This window comes from Papilio polytes, unplaced genomic scaffold (genome assembly GCF_000836215.1).
Source record: "Papilio polytes unplaced genomic scaffold, Ppol_1.0 DF823991.1, whole genome shotgun sequence".
In the NCBI taxonomy this organism is placed as follows: domain Eukaryota; kingdom Metazoa; phylum Arthropoda; class Insecta; order Lepidoptera; family Papilionidae; genus Papilio; species Papilio polytes.
Window position 1 is genome coordinate 2,655,138 of NW_013525213.1, and position 15,290 is coordinate 2,670,427.

Consider the following 15,290-nt stretch of genomic DNA (forward strand, 5'->3'; position numbering starts at 1 on the left):
TCATGTTATAAAGACAAATACAATTACTATTTTATTTCATCAAACTATCCGTTTTCCACAAAACCTAACTTTTAAAACTAACGGTAACATCATCATGTGTTAAATTTAAAATTGTCTAATTACCAAAACTAATTCTAAAACGTTAATAATGCAATCAAAATACAATAAGAAAATTTACATTAACATCTACGTTACATATTTGAAATTCAAAAAATTTGCAATTGCACACGTCATATCGCCGCTAACGTCTCGCTCACACCTGCAGCAAATGATATGCGGCCGTCCCGCTCGCACTTGCACTTTGCCCGATTACACTATGCGTTGATCTACCGTTATTTATCCTAACTTATACAAACTGAAATATCGAATGGCAAATTATGAAATTATGAATGCAAACACAAAAATATATAAAATTTACATCACCGAGATATACAATACAAAAGAAAAAAATACAAACACTCCCGAATCTTACAGTCCCTATATCACCCGCGTGTACACTTCGCACGATTTAACACATGACGATTGCGGGACGAACCTCCTCGTAAAACCCGCAGGCACCTCTGCCGCCGCCACTTCACGGACCTCTTGTCCATTCTCCCGGCCGGCCCCGGCCCTGAATATCTTCCGGACATACACATGCCCCAAACACCCGTGTGCTTTTAATATCGCACACGTAGACTGCGGGATTCACCTCACCGCAGCACCTGCACGCGCTCCGCTTCCGCCGCAGCACCGGCCTTCTGCCCACCGCTGCTGCCTGCCCGCGCGCAGTCCGAGTCCCTGCGCCGGCGCCGCTTGCTAACCGCTGCTCCCGGCTGCCTCCGCACTGCGCCCAGCCGCCGTCGACACTATCGCCGCCTGTCCTACCGCCCTTTTTGCGGTCGCCCATGTCCATCTCCTCATGCATGGTTACGCTGGCACACCCCTGGTATTTCGGACGTCGTATGCACACAATCCGCACAACCACAGCGCACAAAACGTTGGTAGTACGTCCACCTCGCGAAAAATTGTTCGGGGTCCACTATTCAAAAAAAAAAAATATGTGTAATTTAGTCACTGAATTATTGTATTAACAAAAACATAGTAACTATGTACATACGCCAATCAATAAATATGCACTTTTACGGTTTTTGGGCTACATTAGTATGGGCGCCGGAAAAATACACACAAAATTTAAATGACATCTAAAAGAACACATCCTCTTTAGCTACATTTCTGTAGTACATACTATGGGGTAGAAATGCACAGAAAAAAAAATTAAAATACTTACGAGATCTAAATGAGCACCTACGGTTTTTTGGCTAAGTCAGTATGGACGCCGGAAAAAGGCGGAATATTTTTCAATGGAATCCAGAAGAACACATTCTAACATTTCGGTAGTACATACTATGGGGTAGAAATACGTAGAACATAAGCTAAAATGCTTGTTTACAACAAGATTGTGCCAAGGCACCTAACACAAGTTTCGATACTCTGTGAAAACGTAAAACATACACAAAAACACATAATTTGTGAATCTAAATATAATACATGTCATGACGAAATAATAGCTATCAAGATTTACTACATAATTAACTTTTTTAGTGGAATAATACTCTGTTTAAAGTTATCACATTTTCTCGACCAAACCGATGTTCAATAATGACTACTTTTACTACGACTATTATGACTAAACCATACATTGAATATTTTTTTTATTTACAAATCTAAATGTGCTATATATTTTTAAAAGTTTATAATACTTCAATTTTGGCCAAACTCTTCGTACAACGTGAAACACTGTGCGACGGTGTCCATAGACATCTGTAATAACGGATCCGATGCCTTCTCTTAATCGACGGAGACGCACATAAGGAGAATATTTCCGCTTCCGATGGCTCAGTGGTTTAAGCACTTGACTTGTAATCTACAGGTCTTGGGTTCGAATCCCGCTGTAACAGTGTGATTTTCGATTTTTCGAATTTTCATATGTACATAATTTACCCGACGTTCTTACGGTGAAGGAAAAAATTGTGATGCCTGCACATATCAGCGAAGAAATTCAAAGATATGTGTGAAGTCAACCAACCCGCAGCCGGCAGCATGATTGACTATGGCCTAGTCACTCCTTATTGAGGTAGGTTCCGAGCCCCTCAGTAGGAACCTATAGTAAGCTGGTGATGAATTATTTTTGTAGTTCATTTCTGTTCTTTTCCATTTAAATCCCAATGTTATAAAATTAATATCATCTTGTTGTTTCTTTGCGACATACTAATGGTAGGTAATTATTATTATTTAACCTATAGTTTTGAAAAACTGTTTAGAGTTAACATCGGAAGTAGGGTTTAAATGAAACAAATGTTTATCGTTTGATGTATATTTATTATAGTGTGTGCGGCGTGCGCGGCGGCGCGGCCAGCCAGCGCGCCGTGAGCGCGTGCAGGCGGGCGGAGCGCCGCGCGCCGGCGCAGACCTCGCGCGCGCCCGCGCTCACCACGCGCCCGGAACTGGAATACATAACAATATTACATACAGCTATATTTAATAACTACCTGTTGCTTGTGACTTCGTCCGCGAGAAAATTTATTTAAAATATTGGAAGTGCGAAAGTTTAGATAGATGGATGGATGTTTGTTAGAGTTTGTAGCCTAAACGGCTGAACGGATTTCAATGAAATTTGGAACAGATGTAGAGGATAGCCTGGAAGAACACATAGGCTACTCGCTTTTATTTATTTTTTTATTCCACGCGGTCAGAGTCGCGGGCGACAGCTATAAATGAATTTTTGAATTCGGCACAGTAGTTTGTACGTAAATCGAATACATACAAAAATACAAATCTTTCTTCTTTATATTGTAATAACTCAAACTTCTGGGCCGATTTAAATAATTCTTTCACCATTAAAAGCTACGTTATCAGTAACATATTTTTTTTTGTTTCACGCGGGCGAAATATCGAGCAACAGCTAGTATATAAGCTTCCTTAAAAATATCCTAAAAACAGACAACTCTGATGAATGTGGTGCTGAAGGCTTAATTTAAGTCCCTTTCCTTTTCCAACATTTTCTCATATGGAAGGGATGGAAAGTGGATTTGACGGCGGTGATGCGTAGGAAGGGGACACATTCTAATTATGTGCGTCTCCTCCGTCGATAAGTCGACGAATTTAGGTGGTCTTTCGCTTGTTTGCAACCTTCTAATATTTAAACGGTGTAAATACTCACCCTGACCAGACGTGTGCGAGTGTGGGGGTGTCGGGGGTGTCGGGGGTGTCGGGGGTGTCGGGGGCGAGGGCGGCGGCGCGCGCGGCCCGCACCAGCTCCTCGGCCAGGCTGCGCGCCGCGCTCGCCAGCACCGAGTGCACTGCGCTGAACACATTGTACATATCTACACAACTAATTCAAATAAATGCCTACAACACCCTTCATACTTTGTGAAATCACAGCTCAAAGAAACATAATAAAGCATTTTTTGCCTTACAACAACGGAATTAACTCCTTTGAGAATGGCTCCGATAATCTCTTTCAAAATAGATTCAATAAACAAGATATCGTTGTTGAAGTTCTAACACCATACAAGGCGCTATTTTGACATTTTAATGCCATTTGTTAGAGAATCGGAAGACGCATCGTTTCATCAGAAACATGTATTCTACGTATACAAATATTATAAAGAGGAAAGATTTGTATATTTGTATGTATGAAATAACTCAAAAACCACTGGATCGATTTTTAAACATCTTTTACAGTTAGAAAGGGAATTTATCAGCTATGTTTTTTTTTTTAATTCCACGTAAACGAAGTCTCCAACAGCTATTTAAATATAGCTATAATTAAGTATACACAAACAGTGTATTTATATAGAATCTTTACAAAATTATCGAGTTTTTTCTCTCTTGAAAATTTGCTATTTTCAACATATTTGGTGTTAGAACTTCAACAATATCTCAGCGATTCAAAACATGCATCTAACTAACCTGTAAGAGTATCCATTCCCCACATCTTCATTCCGCAGTTCGATACCAATGTCCGCACACTTCTTCTCAACAAAGAGGAACCTGAGCCTGTCCTCCGCACTCTCCACGGGGAGCACTTCCAAACTAGTCTCCGGAATCACTTCACTTTTCACTTTCACTTTACTATCACAATTCACTATATCTATTTCTTCATCAGATTCCGATATAACAGACTCCGATAAGGAACTATTCGCGAATTCATCACCATTAAATATAGTTAATGAATTAAAATCCCAGTTCGAAGAACTATCCGGCATGGTGTCGCTGTGCTGGGAGTCTGTGAGGTTCCATGAGGTCCACCAGTCCTGGCTGGTGCGCTCCGGGATGCTCTCACTCCTCACAGGGTGGTAGCCGTGCAGTCTGGAGTAGATCAGGATCTGTTTAGTCTGCCAGATCTGATCATCCGTCACAAGGTACTGTACCATTATTTTGTTGATTAACTTTGCTCTCGACCACTAAAATAAAAATATATATATGAAACTATGTTAAGTGGAAAATATTATTGAGAATATTAATAACTAGCTTTCTCCCGCAACTCCGTCCGCGTGGAATTTAAAGAAAACAAAACTGAGTAGCCTCTGTGTTCTTCCAGACTATCCTCTACGTTTATGCCAAATTTCATTGAAATCCGTTCAACCGTTTAGGCTGCAAAGTCTAACAAACATCCATCTAAACATTCGCATTTATAATATTAGCATGAAGTATAAGAATGTTTATAATTTTATTGCTTTCAATCTATTTACAAGTTAAATTCAAACTGTCATTACTAAACATCTGTAGTGAGTAAAAATTTTAAATTATGAACTAAATAAATTTTAAGAACATAATAAAAAAGTGAGGAAATAAATCTTACTTCTATATTTCTTCTCTTAGCAAAATCCAATTTCCAATATTTATCTTCACTTTCAACAACAAATGGAAAATATTTCACGAATTCTGGATCTTTTGCTTTAACTGTGATGAGTGGGATCTTCTTCAGGAGGTAGCTGACGGCCATCCTGATGCAGGGGAACCTGAGCACAGCGGCACACACCTCATCATACAAGTTACGATCACTCTCCACACTAACATGTTCTATTTGCATTTCTTTAACACTATGCGATGATTTCACATAACAATGATCATTCTCTATATGAGAAAAATTCACACTGTCCTTAACTGTATCACTTGTTAAGTTATTTTTATTTTTCCGCACATATTTCAAACCATTTGACTTGATCGGACTGATTTTCGCCTTTTTAACATTACCCTGTGAATTAATAACTATCTCTTGCACTTTAGATAGATCTAATTCTCTATCCATTTCTAAATAATATATTTTCTTCGTTGTTGGATCCATGTATTTCATTATTCGCTTTTTAAAGCATTCCGGATCCTTCAATATTTCTTTTGGCAATTCATCGGTGGGTTCTATTTTAACTTCTACGTTTGATTCCTTCGTTAATTGATCGTATAAAATTGATTTCTGAGTATCAGGTTCAATTTTTATTTTATCTTTTAATACTAAAGTGGAATTATCTTCTAGATTTTCATAATCCATTGCTTCTTTTTTAACATCTTCCTTTTTTATCAACATTTCGTCTACATTTAATTCGGTGCTGTCTTTTGAGAAGAATTCTAACCAACTGTCGTTTAATTTTTCTGAATTTGTATCATTGGTTTTATCATCTGCTGAATTGGTGGGGGCCTTGTTATCTTCAGTACACAGATCGCTGGGCTCTTTCTTGTCGTTGTTGTCTTGTGGTAAGTTTGCAGGAATGTCATCTTTGTATTCATGCTCCAACATTTCAGGTGTACTGTACAACCACACGTCCACAACTGTTTCTGCACCTGAAATACAAAGTTAATGTGTGTTAGTTACATTAACATGGTTTTGTGTTTTGTTAGTGTTTAGTTGTATAATGTCGTTATTTAGTTGGTTATGTCGGTGTTTAGTTGGTTATGTCGGTGTTTAGTCGGTTATGTCGGTGTTTAGTCGGTTATGTCGGTGTTTAGTTGGTTATGTCGGTGTTTAGTTGGTTATGTCGGTGTTTAGTCGGTTATGTCGGTGTTTAGTCGGTTATGTCGGTGTTTAGTCGGTTATGTCGGTGTTTAGTTGGTTATGTCGGTGTTTAGTTGTGTAATGTTGCCGTTTAGTTGTGTAATGTTGCCGTTTAGTTGTGTAATGTTGCCGTTTAGTTGTTTTATGTTGTGTTGTGTTTATGTGACAGTTACCGAGTGTCTGCAGGCCGGTGCGGTGCCTGTCGAGGCGGATGGTGTGGTCGAGGGCCGCGGGCGGGTTGCGCGCGGGCAGCGCAAAGTGCAACTCTACACGCGCCGGGAACTCGCCCCAGCCGCGCCGCGACACCTGGAACGGTGGCTTACTGCCCAAAACAAACTCATAAATAACAACAAAATACTCCAGAAGTCATAGTTTAATAGTTAGTAAACAATTTATGCTTGATTTCTGAAGTTCCCACATATTTTGCCAATAAGTAGCAACTCCTAAGTATTTTGTTAGAAGTCTGCCTAGAGAACTGGTGGCGAACTTTTATACATCAAAGTGACATTTTTATGAAGAAATGTTTAATGCAGTCTTAGACGTGCCATCAAATAATTTTGACTGATTATTTCAATTCCATGGTGCATGGTAGTGACTTCGCTTTTTATATAATACTTACTTTACACCTTTTTGTTGTGTTTTTATGATCATCGACGCGCCAAAATTTATGTATCATGTGCTATTTATGACACGTGAGCTAGTGATTTGCCGAGATTTAGAGAAGGTATGTGCAACCTTTGACATATAGGCCAAACATTAGCCTGCAAATACGTTCGCGGGCCGCAATATCAAAGGATTTGATGTTTGTCGCCTCATTGTCACTCCCTGAGTACCTAATGTGTTTTTAATGGGTTTTTTAAATGTCTTGCATGTCGGATCATATCTTACAGCGAGGGGGTGCGGCCCGCGGGCCGGATTTTGCCCATATGATGTAGACTTGTGGTGATGTATGCAAGCTGTGTGGGATTATTTCCAACCGTCACCCCACTCTGTTCCCACGTGGAGACAGATGAGAATAGAAAGTTTCATCCGTCCTACCTTTTGCGAAGAGGGGGTTTGTTGGAACTTATTTTAGAACGGTTCTGTCACCTTATTGGTGTTGGTGGGACAACCGGTGGGACGGATGAAACCGGTGGGGGCAGAGCTGGGTGAGGCGGGGTGAGCGCAGTACTGACTCGATGCGCACGAGGTGGTGCGGCGCGTAAGAGTGGTGCAGGCGCAGGGCGACGGCGCGCAGCACGGCGGCGGCGCCGCGCACGTACAGCAGCCACGTGTGCGTGGAGCGGTCCGCGGAGGACGCGCCCGGCGCCCACTTCGACGTGTTACCTTACATACCACTTATATCTCAACTATATATCTTACTGATCTGTCATAGGGTCCCGCCCACACTGAATGATTGGTATATTGTGGTTCGATTTCAAATATATCTTTGAATTTGCAGATATATGTTACTGTAACAAGGTTGGCTACATATGAAATTCATAAACAAAATATATAATCTTATTCATTTTACTAATAAATGCGAAAGTTTGGATGGATGGATGTTAGAGTTTGTAACCTAAACTGCTGATCAGATCTAGATGAAATTTGGAATAAATGTAGAGCATAGTCTAGACACATAGGCTACTTACTTTGTTTTTTTTTAATTCTGTGTGGACGGAGTCGCGAGCGAAAGCTAGTTACAAATAATAAATACCTACACACAGAGGAATCATAATAAATTCAGTAATTTACAGAAGTAACAATTGTATTTTAAATACAAATACCATATGTGCCTAAAACAGATCTTACTAATTTTACTAATATTATGAATGCAAAAATTTTAGATGGATGGATGTTAGAGTTTGTAGCCTAAACGGCTGAACAGATTTCGATGAAATTTGGAATAGATGTAGAGAATAGTCTGGTATTACACATAGGCTACGTACTTTTTTTTTTAATGACACGCGAACGGAGTTGCGGGCGAAACCTAGTTAGTGATAATTTAAAATTAATAAAAAAAAAGATATAATACCTATAATAATTCGGTACCGGTGTTTCACCTGGTTCCTGGTGGCTTCTACCAGGGTCACCACATTCTCCACCTTCGGCTCCAGACGTCGGGGTATTTTCTTAGGTTTATCTGTTTCCACTTCATCAGGGAGAGGATTCTCCTCGGGTGGTATTTGTGACTCTGGTCGAAGTGACTTTGTGGAATCCGCCGCTACCGTGTAGTTACGACAATGTACCATAGCCTGAAAATAAAACAAATATGATGTATAGTTTTTTACATATCTAACCTGTTCGGACATCAAGATCATTAGAATTAATGCACAGAACACAATATTGGAAGTAGACACTGGGAAGAGTCCCATGCTATGCACATCTCTTGAGTTTTTGTCCTTGGTCAACCAGCAAGATATATGTAAGAAAATTATACTTTTATTTAAAAATTTCAGACTTTTTAATAAAAATTAGACAACATCTATACTAATATTATGAAGAGGAATGACTTGCATATTTATGTATTGAAATAACTCAAAAACTACTGGGCCTGTTATGAGTGAGTAACATAACCTATATTTTTTAATCTTTTGTCTTGTATTCGCAAGCAACAGTTAGTAATAAATAAAGACAGTATACCGAGTAATTCTTCTTGGCCTTGTTCCTAGGCTCCCTGATCTTCATAATCTCCTCCAAGTCCACAGTTTTCTTGCCTAGCAGCTTTCGTAAAGAGGGGTGGATCCTACGCTGACTATCTCTTAGCAGGGTTGTCACCTGACACAAAATTTGTAAACACTGTTTTGTAAATTCTATTATACTTTAGTTTATCTTTATTCACTTCTGTTTATATAATTAAATTATAACTGCAAAATAAATGTAGAACTCATCTGTTTATTTATCAACTTGGTATTATTAAGTTACTAGTGAAATTTACAAAAATTGTTAATTTAACAACCTCTGTCCTGGTGCGAGGTTCGTTCTGTGCGAGCGCCTCATCCTGCAGGTTGTTCGGGGTGAGCTGCAACTTCTGGTCCTTGTAATAGCGCAGCACCAGCTGGTACCTTAGCTCACATAGTATCCGACGTGCTTTTTGCATTCTGTAACATTGATTTTATAGATCTTTTCAAGGATCTGATTGCTAAATAAAGTTACTTATAGATTTAAATTTAATTAATTGGAATCTGACCAAGGAATATCTTTCAATAAGATTAGATGTCTAATGATGAATGGTTCTCTAAGTTACTGAGGTAAATGCTATTTACAATGTTTTGGGAAATGTGTCCACATTGTATGTCGAACATGCAAGATGCATTTAGTATTTCTCATAGAGTTTGTTTACAGGACAATCGCTTAAGTTTAGATTTCAACCCAGTACAGTGCCAGGTTCTTTTGAACAGGTGCCATCAAATTTGTTTGTTATGATTGTAAAATTCATAGAATATTTAATATTAAAATTACTCTTCTATTCTTTTATGTGATGATTGCAAACTTACCGTTGATTTGCGAGCATGACGTCATTTTCTCTTAATTCTAGCTCATTACCAAACTCTCTTAGTATTATGTTTTTGATTTTGTCTATTTGTTCCTTTTCTGTTAAATTTGAGGAACCTTCCTGAGTGGATATTGAAGCTTCAGGGTAATCTGGATCATGGTATTCTTCTTTACTTTCCATTATAAACAAATTTAAATTATAAAAATACAAACGCCTTTACAATAACAAGTTTTTACGTATTATAAATTATCACATATATATCACGTCACACTATTCGCGCGAAAGTGGTTAGTAAACATTATTGTTAATAACACATGGTCGAAGATTTCTCTTAACATTACCATGCATTAATTTTAAACCAATTTTATACTTTTAACCAAATTTCCGCATTTTGACATAGTAAGGTCAATAACCGATCCGACTCATTGGGGTGGGTTTTTAATTACGTTCGAATAAACGTAATAAAACAATAGCAGTTTTTAGCAATCTTGCAAAAAACGTGCAAAATATTGATACAATGCCGGTTTTGTGTAACGGTCGATTCCACATTTTCTTAATATATGGATTTGAGAAATTTTAGACATAAACTTAATTTATTTGGATGATATTTACAAATAATGTAATGGAAATTAAGCAAAAAAATGATGAAAATGCTTTATAAATGCATGAAATGAAAAATCAAAAAAATCATGTAATTTGACAATTTGTTGACATCAATAAATTTTTGACAACTGGCAATATTTCCCAACTGTCTTACGAAGCACTCGCTGACGTCCTTTCTCTCGAACAAAAACAAAAGGTTTTTCCACGACGAAATCGTCTCGCATATTCCGTGCGCGGAGAAACAGCAGCGTGGATCGTGATGTGAGGGCTTGCGGCGACGAGCGCGCGCCTATGTCCGATTCACAGGCGAACGGCCCCGAGGCCAACGGCATGTTAGAACAACGACGTCCGTTTTTCTATCCCGACAGTAGTAGCGACACAGAAGAGTATCGCAGGGACACGGAGGAGCGTCGCAAACGTCTATCGAAGCGCAACGGCCCGTGTATCCGTGGCAGAATGCCTCCGAAGAATCAGAGCCCTAGCGTGCCTACGCCGTCGACGTCCACACAGGAGCCGCCTCGGAATGGCCAGAAGAACCAGCTGATGGACGACAGAATCACCCTGGTGGTGGACAACACTAGATTCGTAGTCGACCCCGCTCAGTTTACAGCCCATCCTAACACCATGCTTGGAAGAATGTTCAGTTCTGGTAAGTTATTATTGACCTACTCTGATCTCTGTCAATTTTATCACTTTTAAAACTTGCCAACAACCAAGGCATGTGTGCTGTATGTTTATATTACAGTTTAATTACCATGAACCAACATTGTTTTGAGTCATTATTCAAAGAATGAGATTTTACTGGTAATGAGTCACTAAAACATGTTCTTTGTGAGGTATATATGTATGGTGCAATTCATTGTCTTATGAACATGCTTTATCAATAGTGTATACAGTTTGTCATAAAAATGATACATCAAATGGCTTCACTATCATACTACTAAGTGTGAAAGTTTGGATGGATGTTTGTTGCTACTTATTATTAAAATGGCAGATATAGAACATAGTCTGGAAGAAAACATAGTCATGGGTTAAAGCTTCTTATAATGAATCTATTATTATCTAGATGTGTGTAATTCTGCAAATATTAAATAAGCATATTGTTTCTTCTAGGAATTGAATTCACTCATCCGAATGAGAGAGGGGAATATGAAGTGGCAGAAGGCATATCAGCGACAGTGTTCAGAGCTATCCTGGAGTACTACCGCGGTGGGACCATCAGGTGCCCTCCCACAGTCTCTGTGCAGGAGTTGCGGGAAGCCTGTGACTATTTGCTGGTGCCCTTTGATGCTAACACAGTTAGATGCCAGGTAAGTCAGTTTTACAAAATATATATTATAGCTGTTGCTAGAGACTTTGTCATTGAAATTAAAAAAAAATATAGCTTATATTACTCACAGAAAAATTAGTTTTATAACTGTGAAAATTTTTTAATCAACCCAGTAGTTTTAGAGTTAATAACATGGGTTAATTCTTAACTTTAATAAAGTGGGTTACTTCTTAACTTAACATTTTAAAATATGTGCATACAAAAGTATTGTAAAATTCCATATTGAATTTATATATATTTTGCAAATCTTTGCTAATTCAGTTACATAACTATTATTCATAAATTGACATAACAAATTATACAGTTTGTTCTTAACAAATAGACATGATATTCTCAAGGTAACAAGTAAATCAAATTTGCAGATTATTTTCTGTTTGTTTTATTATTTTCTCTGCTTATCATTGTGTTAATATTGGACCAGAAATATCAATAGTAACATATAAAATATATACATAATACTTCATACTAATGTTATAAATGTGAAAGTTTGAATGGATGGATATTTGTTATGGCATATATCTAAAATAGCTTAAAGGATCTTGATTAAATTTGACATAAATGTAGAATAACTTATAGTATTTACTTAGTTTTTTTTCTTTTAATTTCCTTCATATGGTTCTGAGAAAAAGATAGATAATAAAATTAAATATAATTAAACTTTACTTTGAGATAATATTTTGTATAAACCCTTAATGGTTATAAATGTTCAGTATCACAGATTTCTGTTTACCCTAATAAGGTTGCAATATCTTGAATGTATAATTTACTAGCTTTCGCTCGCGACTCTGTTCGCTTGGAATTAATAAAAAAAAAGTAAGTAGCTTATGTGTTCTTCCAGACTATCCTCTGCTTCCATACCAAATTTCATCAAAATCTGTTCAGCTGTTTAAGCTACAAAATTTAAAACATCCATCCATCTAAATTTTCGCATTTATAATGTTTGTATTTTTAATCAAGAACTAAATGAAACATTATGAAAATCACATTATGCTAAAATTAAATTTATGTTAGTAATGTGTAGTAATCAGTGTAAACATGTTCAAATGTTATCAGTTATGTTCTATTTTTATATCTAAATGTCGTTTTATTAGACTTATATGTTTTTGATAAAACATAATAAGTTTTAATTATGTTTCAAGTAGTTTTGAGTGTGTTTGAATATTTGTAGTTTTGATGATGTCAAGTGATACTTTTTATATCAAGAGAAACTGTTCTGTTTGCTGTTTGATAATTAAGGTTCATTTTTATCTGAGTCTTCTAAAATTAATTTAATATTATAATTTCATATTTATTTATTTATTTAGAGCCACTCAGCACATGTGCTGATCGTCCGTGGCCATAAATATATTGCTTTCACCCAGTAGATCCAAGGGCCTAACATACTTCATGATAATATTATGAAGTAATTTGAATGGATGAATGTCTATACTGATATTATAAAGAGGAACGATTTGTATATTTGTAACTAAAAACATCTGGGGCAATTTCTAAAAGTCTGGCAACATTAAAAAGCTATGGCCATATTTTTACTAAATTTTTATTCCACGCGGACGAAGTCGGGAGCAACATCTAGTTACATATCTTTAAAATGGATTAATGGATCTCAATGGCTCAGAAGTAGATAATAAAAAGAACTCATGGGTTTACTAAGTTTTTTTTTTAATTTGCGTAGTATTCAAAAATTGATGCAGTACCATTCATGGGTCGATTGAGCGTTTCCATTTGTTGGTTACGTTATAATTTAATATCTATAGAATCTCCGCGGTCTACTCCATGAGCTATCAAACGAGGGCGCGCGGCGTCAGTTCGAGTCGTTCCTAGAGCGGCTGATCCTGCCGCTGATGGTGGAGTCAGCGCAGCGCGGCGACCGCGAGTGCCACGTGGTGGTGCTGCTGGATGACGACGCCGTAGACTGGGATGAGCAGTACCCGCCGCAGATGGGCGACGAGTACAGCCAGACGGTGCTCTCCACGCCATTGTACCGCTTCTTCAAATACATAGAGAATAGGTAAGTAGTTACCTGGACTTAGATCATACATAATTTTAAGGCCATATTTATAACTGGAATAACGTAATTAAATTAAACACTCAGGCCAGTAACTTTTGCGGGAATGGCGCGCTATTTGATACGTCCCAATGACATTGACAGCTGTCAGATAGGGACGTCTATGTTGTGTTGCCCTATTTTCTTAACAATGTCAGCCGTCATATCCGAATTCATTGCCCTCTTAAACATAGTCTTTTTCACTCAATCCATTTATTAATTTGGTCTTCTCTACCTTTCTAGCCATCACTGTTCATTCTTAACTCTTAATTCTATAATGTCCAGTGTGACGTATATCCAATAAAAAAAAATCTACTAAAGTGGTTTAGAGAAAAATACGTGAGAGTTTGATTTGAATGTGTTGGTAATATTTATTTTATTGCTGCAAAAAACGTCTAATTTAAGTTAAGATTGGTGTTTGTTGTATATTCGTTTTGACAGTGGGCATTGAATTAAATGTTGTCCTTTCAGAGATGTAGCAAAGCAAGTGATGAAAGAGCGCGGGCTGAAGAAGATCCGTTTAGGCGTGGAGGGCTACCCCACGTACAAGGAGAAGGTGCGCAAGCGGCCTGGAGGTCGCGCGGAGGTCATCTACAACTACGTGCAGCGCCCCTTCATCCACATGTCCTGGGAGAAGGAGGAGGCGAAGTCCCGCCATGTTGACTTCCAGTGCTTCAAGTCTAAATCCGTGACCAACCTGGCGGAGGCGACTGCTGACCCGGTGATAGAACTGGAGCCTCTAAGGGCCCGAGAAGAGGATGTACCGGAGCCCCCTGACGCTGCGGGGGAGGAGGACCAGTGACCGCTGGTCCGCTCTTCGCGAGCGCTACTAAGGATCCTGATGGCCATGTTTTGTTGGTACGCAGTCTAAATTACAATTTATATAGTCTGCTAATTCGGTTTTGTTGATCAAAGGTGTTTGAGGTCGAATACCTCAGTTTTTGTGATTCAATATCTAGGCAATGGCCCAATTTGTGGGCTTGTCTGTGCTGGAGATAAAACCATAAAAGACTTATATGTAAATGATTGAATAATATGCCATTTGCTTTGAAAAGCTTTTTGGCTCTGCAAATTTGTAAATTGTACACAGAGATGAAATTTCATCATATCAAAGCGTATGCACCAATAGTGAAAATTATCCGTTTTGTACGGCTTTTGTCGTAAATTCTAAATTGTATGGTACTATTTTATAAAGGTAGCTTTTGTAGCTTTGTTACTGCTGCCCTTGGGATGACTTTTAGCTTATGTGCTGCAGATATACGTACTAAACATTACACAAATATATTAAAGAATTTTTTACATTATTCAGACATCTTTGAAAAAAATCTACTAAAATCATGTTAAATATAATTTTGGTGATGGTGACAGTTAATAACTAATAAAAATAAAAAAACAAAACGATATACCTAAAGTACGTGAGAGTCAAAATGGCGGGTGTACCATAGCGAATTAAATTATACCACTTACGTAAAATAACGTCAATATGGCGGGTGTAACTTAATTTCGTTATACGTTCTAGAGGAGGTACAATTTTTTTTGAGCGAGGTACTAATTAGTACATTTTAGGTACTTTTTTTAGTAAGTGGTATAATTTTATTCGCTATGGTCACCCGCCATTTTGACTCTCACGAAAGTACAACTGATTTTGTTAGTGGTTATGTCATAGTGAAATTATAAAGCGATTTTTAGCTAAAAAAATGTAAGAAAATAAATGGCGGCCTGCGCAGTTGTAGTTAATATTCATGTAACAAAGATATTTGCAACTTTTTTAGAATAAGTTTGTATGAGATGTATTCCAAGGGGG

General features: G+C 37.8%; 2 protein-coding genes across 2 annotated transcripts; one reads left to right on the plus strand and one right to left on the minus strand.

Annotated features, from left to right (window-relative positions):
- Nucleotides 1-2,362: 2,362 nt before the first annotated feature.
- LOC106101287 lies at nucleotides 2,363-10,054 on the minus strand. Its single transcript, XM_013280453.1, has 10 exons — nucleotides 9,511-10,054; nucleotides 8,973-9,114; nucleotides 8,657-8,791; nucleotides 8,049-8,268; nucleotides 7,210-7,360; nucleotides 6,208-6,356; nucleotides 4,847-5,823; nucleotides 3,955-4,448; nucleotides 3,203-3,346; nucleotides 2,363-2,486 (listed from the first exon to the last, which is right to left on the minus strand). Exons 1-10 carry the CDS (start codon nucleotides 9,687-9,689, stop codon nucleotides 2,363-2,365), a joined length of 2,715 nt encoding a protein of 904 aa, XP_013135907.1. The 5' UTR covers nucleotides 9,690-10,054.
- A 190-nt stretch (nucleotides 10,055-10,244) lies between these two features.
- LOC106101381 (BTB/POZ domain-containing protein 10) lies at nucleotides 10,245-14,832 on the plus strand. Its single transcript, XM_013280604.1, has 4 exons — nucleotides 10,245-10,761; nucleotides 11,226-11,422; nucleotides 13,197-13,450; nucleotides 13,958-14,832. The coding sequence occupies exons 1-4, from the start codon at nucleotides 10,404-10,406 to the stop codon at nucleotides 14,286-14,288; spliced, it is 1,140 nt and encodes a 379-aa protein (XP_013136058.1). The 5' UTR covers nucleotides 10,245-10,403; the 3' UTR covers nucleotides 14,289-14,832.
- The last annotated feature ends 458 nt before the right edge of the window (nucleotides 14,833-15,290 follow it).